We start from the raw sequence: 25713 nt of genomic DNA on the forward strand, positions 1-25713 counted from the left end.
TCTCGTAGATCAAACGGTTTAGAAGTTATTGAGGAAAAACGAAATTTTTTTCCAAAAGTTCGCTGTTTCGACGCTGGAATGGTCGGATTTTGTCAACATCAATAAAATGCCAAATAATCATATGTAACTCATTAAATATCGAAATTAGAAGAAGAATGCACTATTTTTAATTATAGGAAATGCGTTTTTCTAAGGTACATATACTTTTGGAATTGACTGCATAGCCAATACATCCTTAATCAATTCTGGTCGTTTTGTAGATAGTTTAAAACTTGTGTTCGAGTTTTAGTTCCATCGCGACGTCGAATGATAATTATTGAAATTGATAACTTTTTTAAATGGTCCGTAAGATTTCTAAAATTTTGTACAGTGTTTCAGAAGTGACCTTGAGTGGTGAATTAATATCGATCGGAGCGGTTCAATTTCATAAATGAAGCGCCCATCGTATAAATTAACCGCGACGACTTTAAATCAATCAGAAAAGTTACGCAAACCGTTTGGCCACGTTGCGCATAGATCAAAAGTTATGTTTGGAGAAAGTCTAGACGCGGGAGATTAATTTGGCCAAGGCGAAATAAACTTTCTCTCATATCATAGATTACCGAAATTATCAATATCAAGGGTATCAGAGATTGAAAAGCTGCGTCGGGATAATCGATCAGAGACGAATCCGGGCGGAAAATTCGTGACGATTAAACGACGCGTTCCCACCGGGAATTTATATCTGTAATTACGAGCTAGGAAATTAACGCTGAAAATTTAGTGCACGAATCGTTCGTGATGGAACGTGTGTTTTAATCGTAATGCAGGCGTGGTGTTGGATATTCAGGATTTTAGGAGAATCGTTTCCCAATGTATTTCGACGTAAGAGCTCCGCGAAAGGATTGATTTCATAAAACGGACTCGTTTCCTCATTTTTCAATCAGATAACAAGCAATCCAACGAGATGGATCAAACCTCACAGCAAGTATCCACGGTCTCATCCATGATTGCGTAACACGCGGTGTTACACGTCGCAAATGAATATTACGTCTCGCTACGCGGTAATCGCGAGCGTGGAATCTCGCAATTAGTCGCGCGGAATGCGTCAACGGCATTCTCCGTTCGACCGGATTTTTGCCCCATTGGTAGCAGTCAGTTTACATTTTTCATACTGTAAAATCTGTCAATTAGTGTATTTCTGTCTAGATTTTACAATTGTTTAGCACGTAGCATTCTCAATACGACTCTCCACCAGCTTCTTCGTCATTGAATAGAAGTTTTCATTTCGCACACTGGAAAATCTAACAATTAGAGTATTTCTGTCTTAATTCTACAATTTCGTAGGACTCTGCAGATGACTTGTGTCACGAGCTCTACGAATGAACTCGGTAGCGAAGACCGGACGCCGGCTGAATATGTAATGCATTCGACAGCGCACGCATTGAAATTTGTCGAGCGTCGTGGAAACAGTTATACAACTTCTGTTTCCTCAGACGTAATATAGGAAGCGTTTAGGACGAATGTCGATGTAGTTGGCACAGCAAGTGTTCCAAGAAATCTCGTCTGAAGTTGCATCCCGTTGCAAGTAAAATTCAAGGCAAAAGCAAAATCTGAGTTCACTGTATTATTTGCAATTCATCAAGGAGAAGGAAGTCGACATGACAGGAAAGATGTTTCATTCACTGATTGCTCTAAAACACAGCTGGATTCTCGTTGTGCTATAATGTTTCAGGATGAAATTACGTGCATCAAAATCTATCCTATAAGCAATGCTGATAAGCATCAATATTCTATCCTCTCTTGTGAAACTTACGTAGTATGAGAGGGTCAAACTTCTCGACAGAACAAGGAACAAAATTAACAAATTTATTATGTAATCTGATTCTAAGAGTCTACTGACTACTCTAGGATCTACCAAATTGACAAACCCTATTATCAAGAGGATTATCTATAAATACAATGAAATCCTTCGAAGTAATTCTGGACTTTAAATCCTGTTTAAGTGGGTCCCTTCCCATGTAGGGATTCAAGGGATAAAGTCGATGAAGTTACTAAAGAGGCTGTAAATTTATTATCAAAACTGAGGATTGGCCACATTACTGTTACTCATGTCTATTAAAGACGTGAATGAACATAAATGAAACTCGATTCGATTTGTGATAAGAGACAACTAAAAAATGGCACAGGGCCAACGATCTGGAAACATACGCAGGTGTGTTTCCTCCTAAGGCACGTGAGGCCGAGAACGGAACCGAGGCAGGAAGTACACGCGTGGGGCTGGACGATTAGCGATGCGTGGCTCGGTTCATCAGCTTCGAAACGGAGGCGTCGCGTCGCGTGGTGGAAAGAAGAAGGCGCCGGAGCGGAGGAACGAACCCGAGCATTGGGATGCACGAGCCACCGGGCATGGGTGACGTTAATGGCAGAACGTCGTTACACAATGGGCCGGTGTATCAAACCATATTAAACAATAGCTTCGGGTGTAGCTTGTGTAGGGGGGCCGGAAGCAGAGGAGGAACCATGGAACGAGTAAACCGAGCTCCCCTCTCATTGTCGAGATGCTCCGTGTCGCGGATAGTCAGTCTGCCCATTCTACTTCCCTCGTTCAGTGCCGTTCATTTTTTATTTCGCATAATTACAGTTCAGTGAAAATAGCCACGTTCTAAGAGGCAAGTGTTTATGAAAAATTATTGTAGAATAAAAAAACATTGTTTCAAAGTTTTCATTGAAAAATAAATACTTTCTTCAGGATTGCTATTAAAAAATACAGTATTAAATAGTCCGTCAGTTTATCTGTCACATTTATTTTAAAATTTAATTAAAAGTCGTGTATGAAAACACTAGTGATATATTCTGTCGAACCGTTTAAAAAATCGGAAGTGCTTCTTCTACTACAGACGTGATTCGAATGGACGAACAGTGTTAAAGATAAAAGCGGAAGCGAAAGAGGTTTCATGAAATCCGGCGAGACGAGGCGATTGATCAAAATTTTCCTGCTACGCACCATCCTCTGTCGACGAAAGCGGGAGCGACGGTAAGCTCGGCGAGTGAAAGCTTTTTTTTAACCGCTCGACCCGCGAAGTACTTTCCATCGATCACGGGGTGACGGTTTCGCGCGATCTGGTATCCGCGGATCGAGAAACGCGATCAATGATCGAGAATATCGAGACCTGACGCGACCGGGTGACCGGTGTTCCGATTTACGGATTCGCGTAATTTCATCCAACTGTTCGCTAGATTGCGAGCTGCTGTCGGCACGATCACCGTTTTTATTTGCTCCCCGGGGAAACGGGAAATGTGTCGACGGTGGTGTTGGATACAATGGTGATTAAAACGAAGTTTCGTGCCAGCGCAAATGGTCGAAACTATTTTCGGGCAGGTGTATCGAACGAATTCTTTTTCAATTGTTCTATTCTTCACTTTGTTCTTCGAAAATTAGATTTTCGGATTTACCCGACCATTTCATAATTCTGCGATCGTTTTATCGTTCAACTAGACTGAATTAATTGATGTTTTTTATACGTAAAAATTATTCCTCACATTTTTCTATATTTCTTAAATGCCATTGAAAATTCGATAGTTAATTATTTATTACGCAAAGCATTAAGAGATTAAATTCCTTATCGCAAGAAGCATGACGAATAAATACTCACGCTTCATAGTGAAATTAATAGCAAAAGTCCTATTCGTTTCATCGAGCCGCTGTTAACGTTTCATAAGTCACGTGCTACTGTAATCCAGTTACATAACGGTCTTGTAATTCCGTCTGCTTCTGTTTTACAGCCGGTCCTCTTACACAACAAAATACCTGATCGACGAGTCTCTTATAATTCAAGATCGATGCATAATAACACAGTACTGTTCACTTGGATAGTGTCGAATAGTCATATTACTTGTTCGCAGGAAATTGTGTTTGATATGAATATAAGATAACACAAATGTCTAAAATAATGAGATGTAGAATTGTTGTAAATATTTCTTCTCTGATCTATCGCGAAGATTCAGTTAACTGAGACTAAAAACTTTGAGGCTATTCATGTGGAAACTAGCAGCCTGTTATATTTTTACAACAACGTATTTTTCAAATGTGTGTATCTATGTATAAAATAGTATCGTGCACGAAATTATAATTATCTAATAATTGACTAGTAAACCATTCTTATCAACAGTCCGTTCTTTGACGTAAGCTTACGTACATACATCAATTTTTATCTAATGTTATTCAAGTGAAGATATATATTTACGTGAATTTACATTAAATTAAAGACAGTGTCCACAGTTTAAATTAGGCATTATTATTTTAACATACTAAACGTGTAGACAGTGTCCACATTATCAACTGAATAAATCGGAAGTGCTTCTTCTACTACAGACGTGATTCGAATGGACGAACAGTGTTAAAGATAAAAGCGGAAGCGAAAGAGGTTTCATGAAATCCGGCGAGACGAGGCGATTGATCAAAATTTTCCTGCTACGCACCATCCTCTGTCGACGAAAGCGGGAGCGACGGTAAGCTCGGCGAGTGAAAGCTTTTTTTTAACCGCTCGACCCGCGAAGTACTTTCCATCGATCACGGGGTGACGGTTTCGCGCGATCTGGTATCCGCGGATCGAGAAACGCGATCAATGATCGAGAATATCGAGACCTGACGCGACCGGGTGACCGGTGTTCCGATTTACGGATTCGCGTAATTTCATCCAACTGTTCGCTAGATTGCGAGCTGCTGTCGGCACGATCACCGTTTTTATTTGCTCCCCGGGGAAACGGGAAATGTGTCGACGGTGGTGTTGGATACAATGGTGATTAAAACGAAGTTTCGTGCCAGCGCAAATGGTCGAAACTATTTTCGGGCAGGTGTATCGAACGAATTCTTTTTCAATTGTTCTATTCTTCACTTTGTTCTTCGAAAATTAGATTTTCGGATTTACCCGACCATTTCATAATTCTGCGATCGTTTTATCGTTCAACTAGACTGAATTAATTGATGTTTTTTATACGTAAAAATTATTCACGAAGATCGAATCGATTACTGAAAATTTATTGGCCCATTTTTATCACGCGAACGCATCGTCTCTGGGAAAAGAGATAGTGCATGCGCGGCTTTGGTCAACTGTTCATGCTTTTTATCAGCAGCTAATATCTTTGAAAGGACGTTTTCTTTGCTCCACGTGACTCGAAAGCTGCTAAACGATGAAAATCTTGGAGTGATTTATGGCTCATCGCGTGGAAAATACACGGCGTCCTGAGTGAAACCCTTAAGAGAGAATTCTGATGAATCGCGCGATGTTCGAAGATTAAACTGAAATTTCAAAAAGTTGCAAAATGATAATAAATAAAGAGATCAGCTGATAATTAATTTTACTTCGATTAAAGCAGTTCTGTCCTTTCAAAAATAAATTGAAGTATTTTTCACGTAGGCAACAACTACCTTAAAAGAGAAAGGCTTAAACTTTTGGTAATCGAGTTGCGGTGAGTAATGAAATGATTTACGCAACAATTGACAATCCTAAGTCAAAAATGTTTGAATAAAGCGTATGACGCAAGTTTATTCCTTTGACGTGCATTTCGCAATACGTATATGTACCTGTGATTAGATACCTCTCACGCATAATCCCATCACGTAATCGTAGAGACGATACGTAGGCACACGAAAAAGGTACTAATCGTCTCCAAACCTACGCGCAATTTCGAAACCTTATTACGTTGCCCGCGCTAATCGATAACGATTAGTGTCCCGACAATTGTTATTTTTTAGTTACGACGCTTACGCAAGGAAGCACAATTTTTTTATTTATGTTGAAATCTCTTTATCCAGCAGGAATTTGTTGCACAATATTGAATTCTACAGACGTTTCTGATGAAAGAAACCATACGCAAAAATATGGAATACTTGATTTTTCTCTAAAATCCAGTATTTTTACAGAAACTGCTATTTTTTGAAAACAGTGAACGATAGAGCATTTCTGGCACGAGAAACTCTTGAGAATCACGTAGTGGATATTGGAGAAAAATTTTATGTTGTACAATGTTGTATCAGTCACGATTAATTTTCAATTGTCGGCGAAGTAATCATAACATTATCCGCAGAAGCTTGTGAATAAAAACACGTAAGTTTGTGCGATTAAGCAATTATTCGTAAGACGCATATTTTTCCGTGACCGATAATACGACTAAATAATGTAAACGTTTTGCCGAATCCAATTGAATTGCATTATAGAGTTAAAAAAAGAAAGGAACACTTCAACGAAGTTAGATTAAAATTCATTAAACCCAATACGTTTAAGGTGGCCGTTTTATAAGCGACGCGAAACATGCTTAAAGCCGCTCATTAAAGTCTCTCTTTCGGTCGCATTCAAGACGTCGTCCACTTTTATTACGGCTAGTATCATAAGCGTGCACGGGCTAGATCACTCAGCGTGAAACCTTGTTACCTACTGCGTTTATAACCGAGGTAATAACTAAAATTAGTTAACGAACAAACTAATAGCATAACGAAATTTTCCTCTACCGCCGCAGTCGATCCGCTAACAAAATTACAACTCACTGAATTATGAGGAAACGATATTATCAAAACCGTATTTATGTACTGTTTTGTTGTAACTTAATAATAAATTAATGTACTTATTGAACTTATAAAATTGTAAATGTCTCATGAAGTAATACCTAAGAAATCATATATATAGAATTGAGTCTTTTTTTTACAATTAGCCTACTAAATAAATTTGGAGAAGAACATTAATATCAACGATTGTCACGTAATTTATACGGCGAAAAATCGTGTGAGGACCCCGGGACGTCATATGATCCGAACGGGTCAATAACCGTCTTAATTTTTCAGCGATTTTCATATTTTTCTTTCTCTAAATTCACGGAGCACTTGCGTACCGTGGAATACCGGTTAGGATCCCAAGGATTCTTAGATCGGGTCGACGTATCGATCCAGAACCCGTGAAAGGTTTTCGAGCTACGTAACAATTACGCTTTCGAAATTACATCACAGAACAGGGGAGTCGGTCGGGCAGCAGGTAATGGGGAGTCTCGATTTCGACCTATAACAACATGCCGCGGTTACGATTTCGTCAAACGGCTCCGAGGGCTCGGCGAAGTCGCCTCTCTGTTTTCCGCTTCGCGAAACACAGCCACGCACTCCTGCCTGCAGCAGCGCGACCGTCGAAATCCGCAGTGAAAGTTCACGTTAATTGACGTGCCGGCAGCGGTGCTCAACCGGCGGGCAAAGGGGGAAAAGATCTCCTACCATCCTGTGCCGAGTTTCCACCGTGAGACCCAAGCCGCTACTGTCACTTTCGAACCGGCAGCCTGACACAAAGGAACACCGAATCCGGCCGGTACGAAAATTTACTGATCTGAATGGAAGAATCGGGTCCGACGATTTCGAAGAAGAAACCGTGGCGGGAGATTCACCTGGGGTGGCGAGGGACCAGCGAGTTGAGATTCCCTAAGTTTCCTTCAATTCCTGGTTGCTGATGGACAGTCATTTAGAAGATCTGACGTAATATAATGGAGGGACATAACACATTCGATTTTATATCTGGTGCCGCTTCGTCATAGACGGAACAGTGGAGAACTTTGTGAACGATGCAAATATTTGTTGAAGAACATAAACGCTTGTCCATAATATATTCGGTGGCATTTTTCATGGTGGACTAATTTGTGAAGACTATTGGGAATGTGTTACTGAAGAACATGACGTGATTCGAATTTTATGTAATCTCGATGACATCGCATAGGTGAGGGGAATTAGAGCGAAGATATCGACGTTTAATTCATTCAGGAACGACAGGCAATTGAGAATCTGCGTCGAAAGCTAATTTCGACCAGCCGCGCTATCAGCGTTATTAAGGGTGGCAGAAAGAAAATTCGAGGCCGTGATAAAAAAAAGACGCCTGGAAAGTAGGAAATAAAAGTGGAACACAAGTAAACATAAAAACGTTCATCGTGACAAAGAATTGATTGAAACTCGAGAAATAGGATAGGAAAGGATGAAAGAAGTTGTATTGGGAGTCAATCTGATACAATTTTTAAAGATATGTCATCTGCGCAGACGTTATGAAAATGTTGAGAACAATTAAAATAAATAAAAAGTTGAAATAGAATTATCCATTCGTGTAACGAAGGATAAAATGGAATAAAGAGACAGATAGAAGCACGGAGCGAAGTTTAGAAGGAAAACTCGTTTTCTAAGTTGTCCGGTCAATTGGCATAACTGATGGATCATTAGATGGCTTCGCCTCGAAGAGATTGCTGATAATTTTTTTCATTCGTGAGGTCGATCACGATTTTGTTGAGGGTCCGGTGAATGAGGCGGACTCGTTTCGCAGGATCGAAAGTGAAAACGGAGTAAAGGATGCTGACCTTCGTCTCGAGCATCATCTCCACGCTGCTGCTGGAGGGCGAAAGGGTCGTCCCCGGCCAGGAGAAGTACAACATGGCTACGTTCATGGTGCTCTTCTTGTTGATCACCATCGAAGTGGTCGTGGTGAAGGTGGTCACGTCGGACATGGAAAGGGACGAGGACAGCCACGCCGGTTTGAGAGCTGCTGCCACTTTCTTCGATCGCGAGGACTGATCCTCGATCGTTCGTCGATCTTAATACCGTAATAAACCGAGGAAACGCGGAAGAGGATAAAACAGGATTCGGTTCGATTTGTCTTAAAAACACCAGGTGTCTCGATTTGGCATTATGTAACAACTCCTTCATAAAGTGTATTACTGTGTGATTCATAAGTAGACTGCGGACTTTTATGCAAAATAAAACATTCATGGTGTCAATTTGAAAAATTTATTTTAGGTAAACATTTGCTTTATTATTTAAATACTGTAATATCAACTTTCTTTTTATTCAATATTCTTATAAGTGCATAAAATCCGCTGTCTATTGATAAGCATTTGTAGAATGTTTCTACTTATTAATTGTGATTCTGAATGGATTCTATTGAATGTACAATTTTTATTCGATGTTACATGAATTGCTGTTTTAAAAAAAAATCCGGATAGATTCTTGTTCGCAGGACGTGAGAATGTTGTCTGATACTAAAACGTTTATATAGATGTATTGCGTAATAGTGCGATAGTCGTGGAAAGTTCGCTGGATTTGACAGTAGCTGCGAGCAGAAAGATATTTCGAAAGTGCATGCATTTATATTTAAACCAGTTGTTACGTAAAGATGCGTTGCACGTGCTTCGATTAGTAGCCGCATAGCGTGCGGCGAATTAGAAAAAAGTTTCCTGCGTTTGGTTAGACGTAACTCACAAACGAATTGTATAATAATGATGCGAGTAATAATAGTGATGCAATTTGATGATCAATAAAAACAGATTCTTTAAATAAAAGATTAACATGTGTTTTTCTTCATTGTCTTCGATAAGTAGACTGACGATTTTATGTATTTATAACGAATTAAATGTGTACGATATAGTACGAAAATTGTGCGTAATGTGTGAGATATGAAATATCAAAAAACGAACGAATGTTGCTGAATGACAGAAGAAATTGTTATGTAAAATGCATCATAATCTTTTTCGTTAGCTATTCTCATTTTCTCTCAAGCGAGTTCTATCGATAATAGAGTCAACAATCAGATTTTGATGAAATTTCGTATACTGTGCTAAGTAAAGCTTTCAAGGAGATTTGGTTAAATATTTAGAGACGGAGGGAAAATAGCAAAGGGAAGATTCCGATAGTGAAGCGATAAACAAGAATGTCAATGATTTTCCACGAAATTAGAAGAAAATATGAGTTTACGAGGCTACACTTTTCTTCTTTATGTAATAATACCTTTTGGTCTTCAAGTACATCGATTGAAGAATCGTTTAAATCATTACAGAAAATCTGGTGAATCGAGACAAGGCGATAAGGAAATACCTGTGGACGACAATCGTTGCTCCTGCTGCCTTAGGCCGTTCTTCCTCAGCCACGGTGTCCGTTGCAAGGATTGCGGTGCAAAATCCTGCAGGAAAGGCTGCTCCCGCTGGGATCCGTCTGATAACGCCTGGCAGTGTCTATTTTGCCGTCAACAAAGGTTCTCATTGCCACACACGTATGCTAATTCGTTGCACAACTATTTCACGAAACGCTCTTTAATTGCCGTGAAAGATTCCGCTACTAATTAAGGTTTAGCAGGATTTTGCGTCCGACAAAATGTCTGCAAAATCCTCTAGTAAAGTTCATAAATATTTGTGCACATTTAAAAAGTGAATAACTTTTTTAATACTGGGCTTAACGAATTAATTTGTTTAAATTAAAAAATAACTAATTAATTTATGGACTTCACTGCATATTCTGAATAATTTTTTAATGACAATCGAATTTGACAGGTATTGGTTAGCAAAAACCGAGTCGGAGGTGCTTGGCGGACCGATCGACGAGAAGGAACTACATCGATACATCAATACGGGAAAAGCACGAGTTTATGTGGGAGGTTCGTTGATTAAACATTTTACAATATTGTACATACATATAGTATAGCAAATCTAGGATACTTTTATCGAAACCGACTGAAATAATATCGATTGTACGAATCAACTTTATCGGCGTGACTCGTATCGACAGCAAAATCGTGTCGATTGCAACCGGAAATGTTACTGACTTAATATTATATAAGGGTGTAAACGGCGAACAGGAAACTGGAAAAGTCTTACGATTACGCTAACCAGTTTTGAGGAGAAAAAAACTGGAGATCGATTTTAAAGAAAAAGCGGAACGAACTCTTTTTTTTCTCCCATAAAAGGATATTTAGGATCGTTGGTTAACAAATTTAGTTACTATTAATTATATTACTTTATTTATTACTATTAACGTTAAAAAAGTTTTTAATTATTCCTTTCTTGTTTGCCTGTATTATTTTACCAATGCATAATAGGTTTAGTGTTGGAAAATCATAGTCATTTTATACTCTATCGGAAGCTATCGCACGTACTATAAATAATAGATATTCACCGGCAGCATATTGAGAAAGACAGAGATAAAGAAAATGCGAGTCGGGTACAGGAAAACGATTGTCCCTTCGAGTTCCCAGGAGAATCGACCCACGCGATCCTCTATAAATAATGCAGTCTTCAAGGCGACACAGGATAGAGCATTCCTCCGTGTTCCCCGCTAAATGTGACTGTCTTGGCAAAGAAACGGCCTGAAAACAATTGTCCAAGCGGGAAACTCTTACCGGAGACGAATCCTGGTCAATTGTTGGCACCCCGAGGAGCGAATTGATTTGCAGGTCGAGACTCGTAGGCGCGGTGAACGATCGGCGAACCGATTCACGCCGGGCATACAGAAGACCGATGACGGGAATTTAATTACGACTGTGTCTCACCGTCCCCAGTTTTAGACGGACGAGCATCGCGAAATTTCGAACGAGTTTCCACGTTTCGGCCTGGACGCACCGGCCCCGCCTATTCCAAGTCGTACTGTGCTAACAATTAAAGCCGATTTCAATTGCGCCGTCCGCAACCCGTGCAATCCTTATCTCGGCCGATTGCGAAGTTTATCAAACTACACGAGAACAATAGACTCAAGAATGTCCTCTACAAACTTCGGTGAAATCAATCTCTTTTGTAAGACGACTGAACAGCTTGCGACAATGAATCTTCACCTGTTTCTGGTTGTATTCATTTTCTCTAAGAACCGAAAATAGTAATAAAACTGTTTCTTCAGATAAATATTAACAGATTTTCTATAATTGCTCCAAAATTAATTGAAGAATTTTAATTGTATTTTTTAAACGAAGTGACAATACGAAGAAACCGTTTCCCCAACTAGTTATTATTTAATCCTGAGTATGTCAAAGCTCGTTGCGACTCTAAAAAGAATCAATATCTTTTGCGAGCAGCCTAAACACACGTCTATTACCGTATAAAACGTGAATGCACTGAATGTTTCTCGGTGAAAAGAAGCGAGTAATATTATTTAATCCGCAGTATGTCAAAGCTGTTGCGTCTTTAGAAAGATGTTAATTGTCGACGATAAAAAGGTAATTACGGTAAGAGGTTTGCGATTAAGGAGTCGACGGATAAAGAAAGCCGACAGAAGACAGAAGAAAAACGGAGATCAGTGGTACGGCCGGGTGCCGTGAAAGTCTAGCCGCGCGGTGAAATGTTAATTGAGCTTTTGAATCGTGAATCCTTCCTCCATTGTGTCTCCATCCTGAAATCGCGATGCAACGTTGCCCGCGTCCTTGTTCCGAAGCCGGAAAAGTCGCGTGTAACGGGGAAGATAGGCAACAATAACAACGGGCACGCAAAAATGATCTCACGCCGCGGATTCCCCGCGACGTTCATTGTTCGACGGTGCGCTTGCGATCTTTTCCGCGTGAATCGTATCAGACCGTCGCGATCGGCCGCGAGAGCGAGACTCCGAACGAACGGCCGACGGATCATCCATCGCACAGTTCTCTCCTTGGATAATCGTGGAAACTGGCTTTTACCTCGCCCGCGATACGAGATTCACCGATCCGTTACGTGCAACCGGCGCTGGAACTTAGGATGCGGGTCACTCGTACTATAATATAGTCAATTCGCTCCAAGTGCCGTTCTCAACAGTAAAATTCTATATGTACAATATCCCATAATTAATTGAAGAATAATTGGGAAGATTCATAATAAGAAATATGAACGAGTCCTTATGACGGTATAAACTGGATTATAAATCCTGTTATTATACATTAACAAGAGCTGAGATTGCTAGGTCGAATGAAAAATCTTAATAGAAAGAGTTAACGGTTAATGAGATTTTAAATAAAAACTTGCACTGTCCGAGAGCGTTATTTAAGACTTAATTAAAATGGTATGCGTTCACCATTATGGATGATCACGGATCGCTTAAAGAGACAGGATCGATCGAAATCGAGGCGCATAGCTTATTCCAAGGATCCGTTCGCCAAACATGGTTAGAGCATGTTCGTGGCGAACACTTTTGTCTCTGCTCGTCGCTTTTTCGCGGTCCGAAAGATCCCTCTCGGCTCGTTATTTCTTCTAGGAAACCGGTGCGCCGGCGACCAACTTGCCGCATTCCGCAAAATTTCACGAAACAAGATTCATGATCAATTCCCTGATTTCAACTTAAACGAAACTAACATCGAATGCATAAGAAATCATTTTTAAATAAGATTAGCGATTCCGAATAAAATAGGACATATTTAACACTGGAATTATCAAACCAGTGAAGATGACTAGTTTTAAATGAAGAAATGCATGTAGAAAAAAATAGTCGGTGGTTCTGGTGTTAGTATATTAAAAGTTTCTCCATCGTCAGAATTTTTCAGCAATGCTTCGCTGAAAAGCCACTTCGGTTTGGTGCTTGAAACGCGTCAAGGGGCGAGAAGGAAAGAGGCTCTCGGGGATCACGGAATGCGCTCGCAGGAATCGATTAGCGGGGCGGCCGGTGGGGAGCTGAAATTCCGGATCGGAATTTCGGGCCGCTCTGGAAGCGGAACTCCCGCGCGCTTCGCCGGTCTTATTGTCTACCGGGGCCCGAGGTGGCGAACCTTCAGTTCTGCTCCAGTACTCCCGGGAGCAACATCGCGCACTTCGCCGGAGTGCTCCTCTCTTCTTCGCCGGTTCGCCGTTACTCGCCGTCGCATCCCCGCGAAAGAATCCGCTCGCGCGGAACGAGTCCGCGGGCCGCGTTCCTTTTTTCCTATCACGGTCTTCTTTTCTCCGTTGGTTCCAGGAAAAGGAGCGCTCGTTTCTCGCCGACCAGACTGTCGTCCACGCGAAATATCGTCTCCGTTGGCGAACACGCGAGTCGTGAGATCGTCGCGTATCGATAATTGCGGCGCGCACGCGAATACGCGATTTAGAAGGACGGAAGCCGGGCGGGCAGCGTGAAAGCTGGACGTCCCCTTTGGTGAAAATACAGTAGAGAGGCGCGCGCGCGCGTGTTTCTTTTCGTTTTCGCGGCGGGACCGACCGGTTCAAGCGATTAGAAATGGAAAATAGCGGACCGGCAGAAACGCGCGAAAGTCGTGATACCTAATCGAGGACCCGTTGGAGTGTACCGGGATGATCTGGACCGCGCATAAAAACGTGGCCGAGGAGTTTGTTCTGAAGGTTCGCTGAAGTGCAACCGGTTAAGTCACCGTGCAGTTCCCACTGGCCGTCGAGCGAATTTTCAAACAGCTTTTTCAAGTCGATTATAACGGATGCGAAGTGATTACAAAAAGGAACAGTGCAAATTAAAATTAGAAAAATATGAAAACTAGAAAAACTATATTATTGCATAATTATTTATATACTATAAACTAATTTAGTATTTCTATATTGTATAATATAAATTTTTCTAAAAAACTTTAAGACACAACGTGTCTTTATTATTGAGACAATTTTCAAGATTGTCGGAGATATTGAAAATTAATCCTTGTCTTTGAAGATCTGTACAATCAAGTTAAATGTGTCCAATAAATAGACTAAATCCGCGAGAGTTAGCAAAAATTGGAGGTGTCTTTGTAATTTTATAAAAGTGTGTAATACGTGTGTGTTCAATTTTAACGAGAGTCATAATAACTCAGCCTTGAAGGAAAACATGTATTTGTAAAGAAGACAACGAATGAAAGACAGTAATAACTGATAAAGGAAGTACGTGAAGGGAATTGAGAAGAGTGGTCGTAGGCGCAAAGCGAAGGAGAGGGAGATCGAGAGGAGCACAGATCGATCGGTTGCCGCTCGGGCGACCTCGAAGCCGCGTGATAACTGATAAATGCACGTACCGATACCGGTCTTGCGGTACTCGCCTAAAGAGAATGCGGTTACAAACGCGAACGAAGGGGAAAAAAGGACCACGGTAGTAGATCCTTAATGGTTGTCGATACTTTCGTTTAGAAAGCGACCCGGCCGGCCCGTGTCAGTTGGACAGGGATTCGCGATCGCGTCGCGTCTCCGTTAGAATCGATTCTAACTCGAAATCGATACACCGGCCACTACGGTTGTAAACAAACCAATCTCCGTTTGTCGAATCGGATTATTTTTTCTTTAAAAAATGGAAGCGCCGCGTTCACGTTTGGGACGAGGGAAAGTTCTCACCGCATGAATGAGTAAGTTTGATATTATATCTGATAATTTCAATCAGAATTAAAATATGAGATGAAATAAAATTGATAGTATGCGAAACAGTGATAACTTGGTGCTTGGTGATCAATTTATACTTTTATGATTGCTGATTAAATTTCTATTTAAACCGACGCATTGAAATTTTCTATAATAATATTTTCATCAATTTTGCTGTTCGATAGAAGAATTCAAGGTGTAATAACTCTTTTAATAGCCTCACACAATTTCTAAAGTTGCCCATAATGTTCTATTAATGTGACGTTTAATAAGTGTTAAAATTTCAATACTCCGTCCGTTCTTTATATTCAACGACTCATACAACCTCAGAATGACAAAACGCAAGAGCTTTTTATACTATATTGTACCGTTTATCAGAAAGCGTTTGCTACAAAACATGCATTTATGCTTAAAACGGGAAATTAATGTTAACGATGCCGGACACATGCTCGATGACCCCGTTTAAAATGAAATCGCAGGGACAGCTGTTCCTTTCCAATATTAAGTCTTCTTCCTTTCGAAACTCCGCTTAAAATATATAGTGTATGTCGTACATCGACTGACATTCCCCTTTTACCATGACACTTCTATTTTTCAAATGAAATTCGAGTACGAGCAACTTTTAATACAACAAAATATTGTCCGTCTTAAACAGTGAATATAATTTTTAATTAATTTATTTGCAGGAGTGGAAAATGCAACTACCAGCAGCTCGGGCCAGGGTTTGGCCGCGGAGAAAGAAGAGACGAATTCGATGGAAGCCGTACGCGATTTCGTTGAGAGAATAGTCGACGGTCTGATCGGAAACGCGAACGACGCATCGATCGATCGATCGTACGATCAGCCAGCATGTAAGTTAAAAAAGACAACTGTCTTTTGTTATTTGAGGTCGTCGATTAAAAAATTTAGAGAGGTCGAACGGGTTTTAGAATTATGTCACAAAGCAAGTGTAGCAAGAATATTTAATTAAGTATTTAACAAGTTTCTTTGATAAAACAAAGTAAATGAACCTTAAAATTTTATCGACTACCCTAGTCCCTTAAAAGCTCATACAACTTTACAGAAACAATCGTGATTTATAATTATCGTTTTTCTCACGTTACACTAACAACGCTAATTAATAGATGACACGGTTATGGGAAAACACGTTGCACTCTTAGTGGAGGCACTCACACGTTTGGTTATGGTCCTACACGATTCCTTAAAAAGTAAGTACATTTAATTAAAAGACACTTTACTGTGTCCCACAATTCATTCGCTTTCTTCCAGTATGTTACTCCGGTTTGAACTTACTAAAAATGCTTCAAATAAAAGTTGTTTTCCTTCTAACTTCGATATTTAACGAGTTACATATCATTATATGGCATTTTATTGATGTTGACAAAATCCGACCATTCCACCGTCGAAATGGCGAACTTCTGGCAAAAAATTTCGTTTCTCCTCAATAACTCCTAAACCATTGGAGATACGGGAAAATTGCATAGGACCTTTCTTGTAGAGGACGACGAGATCTACAATTTCCATACAAAATTTCCCCCCTAGCGCCAATAGTTTACGAGTAATTTACGAAAAACGAAAAAACAGTTTTTCGCAAATTACTCGTAAACTATTGACGCTAGCTAAAAGTTTTTACATGGAAATTGTAGGTCTCGTCGTCCTCTACAAGAAAGGTCTCATACAATTTTCCCGTATCTCCATCCGTTTGGGAGTTATTGGCAAAAAACGAAATTTTCGCAAAATCTGAAGGGGTACCCCTTGGAAAAATCTCGGAAAAATCGAAAATTTTTTTTTGTCGTTTATTATTAGCAATGTTGTTCCGACGTCTGATTTCTTTTGAAAAAATGCGTTTCTAAAGTGCATAAACTTTTTGGATTGACTGTATAGCCAATACATCCTTAATGGATGCGCTCATGCATTTGGCTACGATCCTGCAGTCGTCCTTGAAAAGTATGTATATTTAAGCAGTAAATCGTTCGTTTTCTTCTATTATCGCTAACTTATACCTCAACTAACTCAATCTTAATACTCAATTATTTTACTTAATATTTTATCGTATTTCTCCAAGTAACAGGATTAAACGATTACCTAATAATCGATTAGGCCAACGATCATGAAAGAAAATGTTTCTTTTTTTGTTTCAATCTTTGCTGGTCGATTAGCGACGAACGACCTAACTTCCCCAGTTACGTAAGACGGCACAGAAATCATTGTCGTTGACACGACGCGATGGCCATTGTACCATTAACGTCTCTTTCCTTTCCCACGAGATAGTCTCCTTTCGGAGAACTCGATTGCTTTTCATTATTGCTCACGTCTTTATGAAATAACATTAAGGTAAATGTCCCAATGCCCATTCGCTTCACGATATCTACTCGCTGGATTATTTTTCTATAATTTTTAGATAACATAAAATTATAGAAAAATACACAAGTGAGTAGAAATTGTGTCGTGAACAGAAATCGAGACACCCCTCCGTATTCGTGGCATAAAAAAAAGTATTACTTACATCTCGCATTAAGTAACAAATTACGCTGCAGTGCATTTAATGACGAAATTTCAATTCCTTCCTTTCGACGAAGACGAGACTGAAGAAGTAACAAAAGACCGCGCATGGAAGACGCATAATACGCATTTGCATGGAAAAGCGATGGACACGCGGGACGTGCATGTAAAAGCCATACCGGCATTTGCATACGCTTTGCATGAACATTTTTTGGGAACAACGCGCCGCGAGTGACTAGCGATACACGCGTTTTCAAATGCGGAGGGACAGGAACGAATCGACTAAGCTGTCAAATTTTCTTTGGCAATGATGTGTCAATTCCGAGACGCGCTGTTGGTAATTATTAACCACGACCCACGGAAGATATTCGAACACCTGGTGAAAGAACACGAGGCGTACTGCCACAGCAAACCAATTTTCGTACAATTCTCAGCCTTCCAAAACGATGACAATCGACAATGACCATGACAATATTGTAGCTTTCGTTTACGTTGCAATGACAATTACGTATGTGCAAGAATACACATTATGTTCTTTTATCATGTTCAGAGAAATACCAATGCAATTCCATTAATTATAATTCCTAATACTAATTGTAAATAGGTTTCTAAGTCTACGTTCATTATTACTTATCTGCTTAAGGTCATCATTGAATAATTCTGGTTTAAATTTAAAAACTGCACTATTGAGAGAATTTTCGCACAATTTCCTAGTCGCTACTTTATTTATAAAATTGCATAAATTACACTCCATAATATGAATCATACGAAATTGCTCGATCGAAGGACGATCCGTAGAGAACAATGGCGGACGAAGCGATTTCAGGACGACAATCTTAAACAGGATAGCTCGTTTGCCGATTACGTAAGAAAATGAGTCAGTGCAGAGAGAAAAGCTTCACCTTCGTTCCGGAAAAGATCATTTTTCTTGTCATCCTGTCGGGAAGCAAATCGATTCCGTACGTCAGTCTCCTTGTGACGCGTCTATTTAAAGGAAAAACATTAACTACTTACATATGCACATAAACGATTTCAATAAATTATTGTAAAAAATTCTTATTACTTCGCGCGTTTCATTAATAATTTTTATTTCACCTTTGAATGCAACGGCCGTAACCTCAGCGTGTTCGTCGGCGTTATTACCGATTACGAGCTACTTTTATAGTCATGAAATCACGTATAGAAATTGCGGTTCATAAATTTCTTTCCATCAATATTTATCACTTGTAATTTCGTCACTGCTTACCATACAATGCAGCTGCGCCTCTTTTCACATTTCCTATTTGCACAATTCGGAAAGAAAGACAAGCTCCTTTTCGTCGTTCTTAATTTCAACAAATTCGACGGTGGCTTTAGTCGTTCCGTGTACGCAGTCGGAAATTTACCGCTCTGATAAGGAAATTCATGTTTATCAGTTTGCTTTCGTAAAACGCGATTTCATACGTACGTTTCGATTAGTAACGAGCTGACCGCTGGTTTCTACGAAGACTAATCGATGGTATCCGTGGTTCTTACACGTAATATAAACACACTTAAACAGTTAACGATAAAAGGAAATAGGAAAGTCAGTTTTCTTTATATAGTATGTCTCAGTATTCATGGTACTACCGTGGAGGGAGTGATCGTACTTGAGGAAATAAGTTAGAAATATGGAATAGATTTTTATTCCAGGCTTTGTTCTCGATGACGAAAATTTATTTCATATTTCCGACATATTCTCTCCTGTATAGTCAACTCCACATCAGCACAAATCACCTGCATGTACACCCAGGCTGTATCTATCAATACTGGGACACTCTGTATAAGAAACTTTCTTCTAGGAAAGAAAATATCATTTAAAATAATTCATTTTATGTACAATGGACAATAAGTAGAACCTTTATGCAAAATACTAAGTTCGTGATATCAGTTTAAAAAATGAAATCTGAATTCAATATTTCTTTTACAGTTAAAAAATAATGACGTACATGATTATACTTTTCATACCATGAATTTTGCACATTACACGCAGTCTTTATGTCTTCTGCACATATAATTTTTCATAAACATAAAATCCACGGTGTAGTGATAAAAAAAATTAAATCTTCAGTTCACAACGATTACAAAGTCCGGTCTCCGAACAGCCACGCGAGCGACGTCGATTTTAGAAAATGTAGGTTCCCTCACAAAAGTATCCCCCACTAAAGAGAGGAAGCCGTACACGCGAAGAGCGGCGTATGTGGGGTACGTCGTATCAGGCCGCTTTAGCAAAGACTCGCGAGCAGTCAGTCGCGAGCGGCGCATGTGTGCGATTACGCACCGACACGCGTTCACGATTTCGCCGGTTCCTCCGACTATTCGCGATCCCCACGTTAAAAATCGCCGGAGTTCGTTGAAATGTTCCGCGGGCACGCGAACTCCGCGTGGCGACACAACCCTTCAATCCCAAAGGTGCAAAGTGAAATTGAAAGCGATCATCTCTGATCGCAAGGTGATTCTCGCAGATTTAAGGAGTATAATCGTCGCGCAGGATAAGAAATATTTAAGCGGAGGTACACAGAGTCGGAGATATCGTAAGGAAAAGAAGGAATACGCTTCGTCGCAATCTCAAAATTCTTAATTAATTGAAAGATAAGACAGCGAGGGAGGAGAACATCGTTTCGTGATCGGACAGAAATCGATATATTTCTTACTTTGGCTTTGATCGATGGGAATAAGAAAACTTATACTGGCATAGATGGCGGGTCGCGATGATAATTGGCTTCGATAACGAGAAAAGGTGGGAGAAACGCGGCGAAGCCATGCGTCGCCTGTTCGATAACTCCGCGACTAGACTCATATATGCATGTTCCCATAATTAACTGAACATCGTTCGAGACTTTGAGAAGGAAAAAAGATTGTTTGCGTTATTTAATCGGAAAACGATAAACGCGACTGAAATAGAATGCTTTTCAACAAATTCTAAATAGAAACTATCAGAACGATTATTGTGTAACAGCAGTGGTAGTTACGATTGCTTGCGCCAAGGCGTTTTGCATGATCGGCGAAAAGGCGACTGCGATTTGTGCGAAGGACTCTAATGCTTATATTAAGTAGTTGCGTTCGAAACTTAAAATACTGGCAGTCGTTCGATCGGTGAACAAATCGTCGTTTTTCTATGAGACAAGTTAATAAATTCCGTTGCGCGAAATGATTTTTGAAGCGGACGTGGTATTCCGGTTTTCAAAATAGCCAGAACACTTCTAGTTCGTTACACAACGGTCTAGCGATCGAAAAGCGGTAAGAAAAAAGTGTGTTTAATCAACGGTGACGACAATCGGTAACGATAATAAGGATAACCCGTTGACAGAAGGCGTGTGTAAAAAGAGATTGCGGTGTCGCACGGGAAGTGTCAAAGTTCATAAAGAATCATCGTTGTCGGGCAGCTATTCAAATGAGGGTTTAAAGACCATTCTCGTCGCTCATTTATGCGCGTTTCGCGTTAGAAAATATGTAGCATGTTATAATTGTAAATCCGATGGAAATGAAAACGTACAGTTAGGCCCCATTGATATTCAGACACTCTACAAAATGGAATAACATTTTTTAATACCAGATCACACAACTTTTCTTTGGGAAAAGTAGCTACGAATTATTTTTTAATAACATCGTCTCTACTTCATATTAATTGGAAATACTTGGTTTTATAGTTATGACACAGTCTTAACGACCCAGACGACGCACGACTGAAAGTGCGATCATCACGGGGAAAAACATTATAAAACGAAATCACAGAGATCGTCGAGTTTCACATAAAGCGTGGGTAATTCTGTTCCCGTGCTAAATAGAAATTGCGACGTTAAACCGCGACGTCTTCCGGTATTAGTCGATCGCGAGAAAACGAGAAAGTTACCGTTTCGTACGAAGCATTCTTTGAAATAACGTCGCCTCTTCCCGGGTACGAATCGTCTTCGCTCTGTGTACCTAAGCACCTCTCCCTCTCGCTCTTTCCTATAAATATGGAGAAACTGTGTGCTAAAAGAGATTCAGAAGATAAAAATAGTTTCGTTTCGTCGAAAGGTCACTATAGAGAAGACAAGGAATTTCCTAGATTTTAACAAGTGGATCGATCGCTCTACTTTATATTACGACTTCCTGGACTCTTTTAATTCTTCGAGTAGACAAATCGGTTGTTGACGCGAGCGAGTCGTCTGGATGAAGTCGGCGTTAACTGGAAAGTGTGAACGACAATAGCTTATCGAATGGAGATGCAACGCGATACACGTGATAAATGTTGCTAGAACTCATCGCGGAGATGCTGACGCTGATCGGCGGCCTGATCGTCGCCTATTTCATCTACGTGCTGATCGCCAAGCGAGATGGTAATTACATTTGGTATCCCCAGCTTTTTGCCGAATCTCTCGGTACCATCGGACGGAAGCAGTGCGCGGATTAATAGGTTGCCGACTTCTTTCACGTGAAACCCGGAACTCGATTATAACCAGTACCGTTAAATATTACGAAAGCTTAATTACTATTTTAATTGAGAAATTCGGAATACATGAAAGTAAAAGGGGGCGCAGAAGGAAGAACTATTTATCTCTGGCAAAGATTTAATCATCTCCAAATATTGTCTATCTTATCTTGACATTTATTTGCTATGAGATACAGATTATTATAGCCTGCGGAAACATCGGAAATTGTCATCGACACAGATTATTCTAAGGTTGTCACCGGTAAGCCGCGTGTCCCTGGCACGGTTCGGCGTAATAGTCTGTCACGAAAGAATCTCCGTTTAAAAATTTCACATCACATTCCCTAATAACATCGTCAAGCATTTCGCAAAAGAATAAACCGTAGATTGTCATCTGCCTTCTATTCCGAGACGCTGTAAATAATTTCTGTCATCTCCATTTTTATTCTTTAGACTTTGAATTTAAAAAATAAAAAAGATCCCTTTTTTTGTCCAGAGAGGCAGAAAATATCAAAGGTAAACTGCATATTATGATTTTTAAAAAAAAATATTAGATGATTCCTCGAGCGTAAGAATTTCTTCATTATTGTGATCGATTCGATTATTCAATTCTGATCAACCTAAGGGACAACGACGTAACTGCAGCGATAACACAAGACTCATTTTCAATAGGTCACAGAGATTATCACTATTCATCATAGACAGAATCGTACGATTCTACCATGTCTTACAACCTTGCTTCGCATATTCCTTTATCTTTTCTCGTTATTCAAATTCTTCATTTAAACCAAGTTTACGCAATGACAGATTGAGAGAAATTAAGATTTCAGAAACATAAGATAAATGTCCCAATTTATGCTCACATCACAATTTCTACTCACTAACCTAAGATTCCATAAATAATTATAGGAAAAAGAGCCAATGAGTAAAAATTGGAACTCGAACAGAAACTGGAACCTTTACTATAATAGCAATTAAGATTGAACGTCTTATAAAAATTCTTGACAACGTCAAATCTTTTTATGAAAAGGTTAAAATATTAAAGCAATTGAAATACCGATTGCTCAGCCATTATGCTAAGTTATCTATCTTATCAGTTAAGTAACCAACTTATCGCTCCAAGGACGTAGATACGAAACTGGTGAATTTTTTCGCATTCGCTGAAAACGGCGAGGCAGAAGATTTTAGTAATCCCTATCGATCAGGATTAAAACGAAGCTGTGTACGAAATCTATCGGTAATCTGAATTTAGTGGGTGGCCAAGTCCAGTGACATGAAAGCTTAGCCACGAGAAATTATTATTAAATTAACCAACGGTGGAAACACGATTTCCCCGCGTCGCGTATGTCAATTTGACATACGGGGTGAAACCTTTCTGCACCGCGATCGTGCCACGCCGTAATCGCTATAATTTCGTTACATCAGCTGGCGCGTTTCGCGAACCATTTCGTGTGTCGCGTTTCACGAAACAGAAATCAAGCGTTTCCATTCCACGGTGCCTTCCCTTTCGAAACCCTCCCGCTAATTTGCCGTTAGAAAGTCCGTCAAAAAAAAAAAGAAAGAAAAGCGAAACGGCGCGAATAATTGGCTTTTGCAAAATTAATGCCAGAAACAGTCAGTAATCATGCTCGTGTTTCATTTTCCCGTTATGCTATTCAACCATTCGCGTAGGTTTATGAATCAGTAATTGAAAGTTGCTAAAAGAGCGGAGGTCGTCGAATAGAAAAAAAAGTTATTGAAAGGATGCACTTTTCCGTGTAATCAGTCGATGAACGAGGACTCGATTCTAGATAAGAGAAAAAATAGCCGGAATGGAGTTCCAGGAAATGGGACGCAGGGATAATTAGAAAAAAAGGATCTTAATTAATTGAAAGACGATCGTCCGTGGCTGCGGTGTGACTAATGAATAGTTGCGGAGATAAACGAAATGGACGGAGATGGATAGTCAGGAAATAAATGTAGGCGACCTTCACCTTACCGTCCAGAGATCAGGGTTAGAAAGTTTATCGATAGACGGAATCTGTGCGTTCAATCTCGTATGTATAAGTAATATATACACGGGAATCGAGGCGCAGAACTGTTCGCCTCTCTCTTTCTCTATCTCTGAGCAGATGAATGCAAATCGACGTACACATGTGCTAAATCTAACCGGCCGGCTAATAAACACCAATGGAATTTAAATAGAGTCCTGTATTATAATGGCGAAGCAAAAAACGATCTTCTTCACGTGTACATATTTAATCCGATAAAAATCGAATTACCCAAAAATTATAGACACATGAAATTTATATAATGTGAAATTTAATATATTGTTAGATTATTATATTTTTCATTATCATATATATGAAATATTAAATAATAAAAATATAAATATATATATAATTATAAATATAGCGAATTTTACCGTTGCACATAAAAGAAACTGAACAGTTCGAATGGATCGGCAACGACTGAAGAAGCCGCGGAACTTTTCTCTAAACGGATAAAATATCTCCGGGAGCCATAAGTGTCAGAGGATCTGCAGGTTTTTAGATTCGTTAACGAACGGGCCATTAGCTTGACCAACTTTTAACGGTGGACGTTGAACAGTTGCGTTTTACGTCTCGCAAACCTTGAACTTGAAGAGTTTCCCGATGCTGAAAAGAGTTCAGCAGGTCGCCCGGTCGAATTTCTCTGCGGTCGCGCGTGTACGTTCGCGGACAGGTAAAGGAAGAATGAGGAATTGCTGACAAGGCCGAGAACCGGTGAAATTACCTTGCCTCGGCCGAACGAGACTCGCTCATGGCTCGATACTCATTACCGATATGCATACGTACATATACAGGGTGAGTCTCGTGACATGGCGACTTCGAACAAGTCGTAAACCATTCGTATAACACTCTTTGTACTCAGAATTTGGCATTTTATCGAAATTAAAAAGAAATAATGAAAAAAGCAAAAAACCTGTTTTTGTTTAAAAAAACAGAGAAGAAAAACCAGGTCACATCACTGCATGTTCCCCTAGAAATGTGCAATATTTGTTTGACAATTTTCATCATAACTTCCGAGTTATTCAAAGTCGTCATGTTACGAGGCTCACCCTGTATATACAGCATTCAAGCTACCGAGCCGATGAAAGCCCGACGCGCTGCTTTTCCTCTATCAACATACGCTCGTTAACCCTTTCCCCCGATTTATTTCCTCTACGACCGAGGTTTCTCCTCGAGTCCAGTGATCCAAGATTTTCTAAGGAGACCAGCTTTATTCCGCAGAGATTCGACAGCCGAATTGGAATTTGAACGTTGAAATTTTTAGACAAGCCCGGCACGGACGCGCCCACGATGGCGCACACGACCCTGCGTGAGGTCGTCGAGCGGGTCGTCGAGGAAGCCAAGAAGTTACCGAGCTTCGCTGGTTCCGGCGGGACTGGGAAAGTCCACGAACCGAGGAACATCGCGGAGCACAACTACGAGGACATACTCGCCACCGCGATACTTAATAAGGTTGCAAAATTGATTCCACCCGAGCCAGATCTCTCCGAAGAGTATCCGTCCTCCTGCGGAGAGGCTTGGTCTCCGGAATTTCTAGTATTTTCCGCTCGAGAGGCGGGATCGAGCGAAAGAACGGATCGATCAGTGAACGACGACGATTTTCTAGGTCATCGAGAAATTCCAGAAGGAACAGGTGGACGGCAATAGCAACGTGCTTCCCGGGAAACCAGCGTCCGCGACGAAATACCCACTGAGTACGCACTTTAAGAT

At 40.2% G+C, this 25713-nt stretch overlaps 1 protein-coding gene and 1 long non-coding RNA gene across 6 annotated transcripts in view; one reads left to right on the forward strand and one right to left on the reverse strand.

The window, feature by feature from the left end:
* LOC108631025 (uncharacterized) overlaps window positions 1–25713 on the forward strand; it is a 33708-nt gene that overhangs the window by 4965 nt on the left and 3030 nt on the right. Inside the window, exons 2-7 of the mRNA XM_026818567.1 lie at window positions 9828–10040; window positions 10318–10421; window positions 15726–15890; window positions 16164–16247; window positions 25268–25455; window positions 25610–25701. Of these exons, the coding sequence (XP_026674368.1) occupies window positions 9828–10040; window positions 10318–10421; window positions 15726–15890; window positions 16164–16247; window positions 25268–25455; window positions 25610–25701 (846 nt within the window). The remainder of the gene's footprint in view (window positions 1–9827; window positions 10041–10317; window positions 10422–15725; window positions 15891–16163; window positions 16248–25267; window positions 25456–25609; window positions 25702–25713) is intronic.
* LOC108631030 (uncharacterized) lies at window positions 18228–19902 on the reverse strand. Of its 5 annotated transcripts, none has more exons than XR_003389904.1 (4): window positions 19528–19902; window positions 18989–19357; window positions 18788–18930; window positions 18228–18525 (listed from the first exon to the last, which is right to left on the reverse strand). It is a non-coding gene; the product is annotated as an uncharacterized LOC108631030 (long non-coding RNA). The 5 variants fall into 5 exon arrangements; XR_003389905.1 differs by adding an exon at window positions 18637–18694 and having other exon boundaries at window positions 18989–19902; XR_003389903.1 differs by adding an exon at window positions 18637–18697 and having other exon boundaries at window positions 18989–19902.

Source organism: Ceratina calcarata, unplaced genomic scaffold, assembly GCF_001652005.2.
Source record: "Ceratina calcarata isolate Rehan_Ccalc_2016 unplaced genomic scaffold, ASM165200v1 scaffold8, whole genome shotgun sequence".
Lineage (NCBI taxonomy): Eukaryota > Metazoa > Arthropoda > Insecta > Hymenoptera > Apidae > Ceratina > Ceratina calcarata.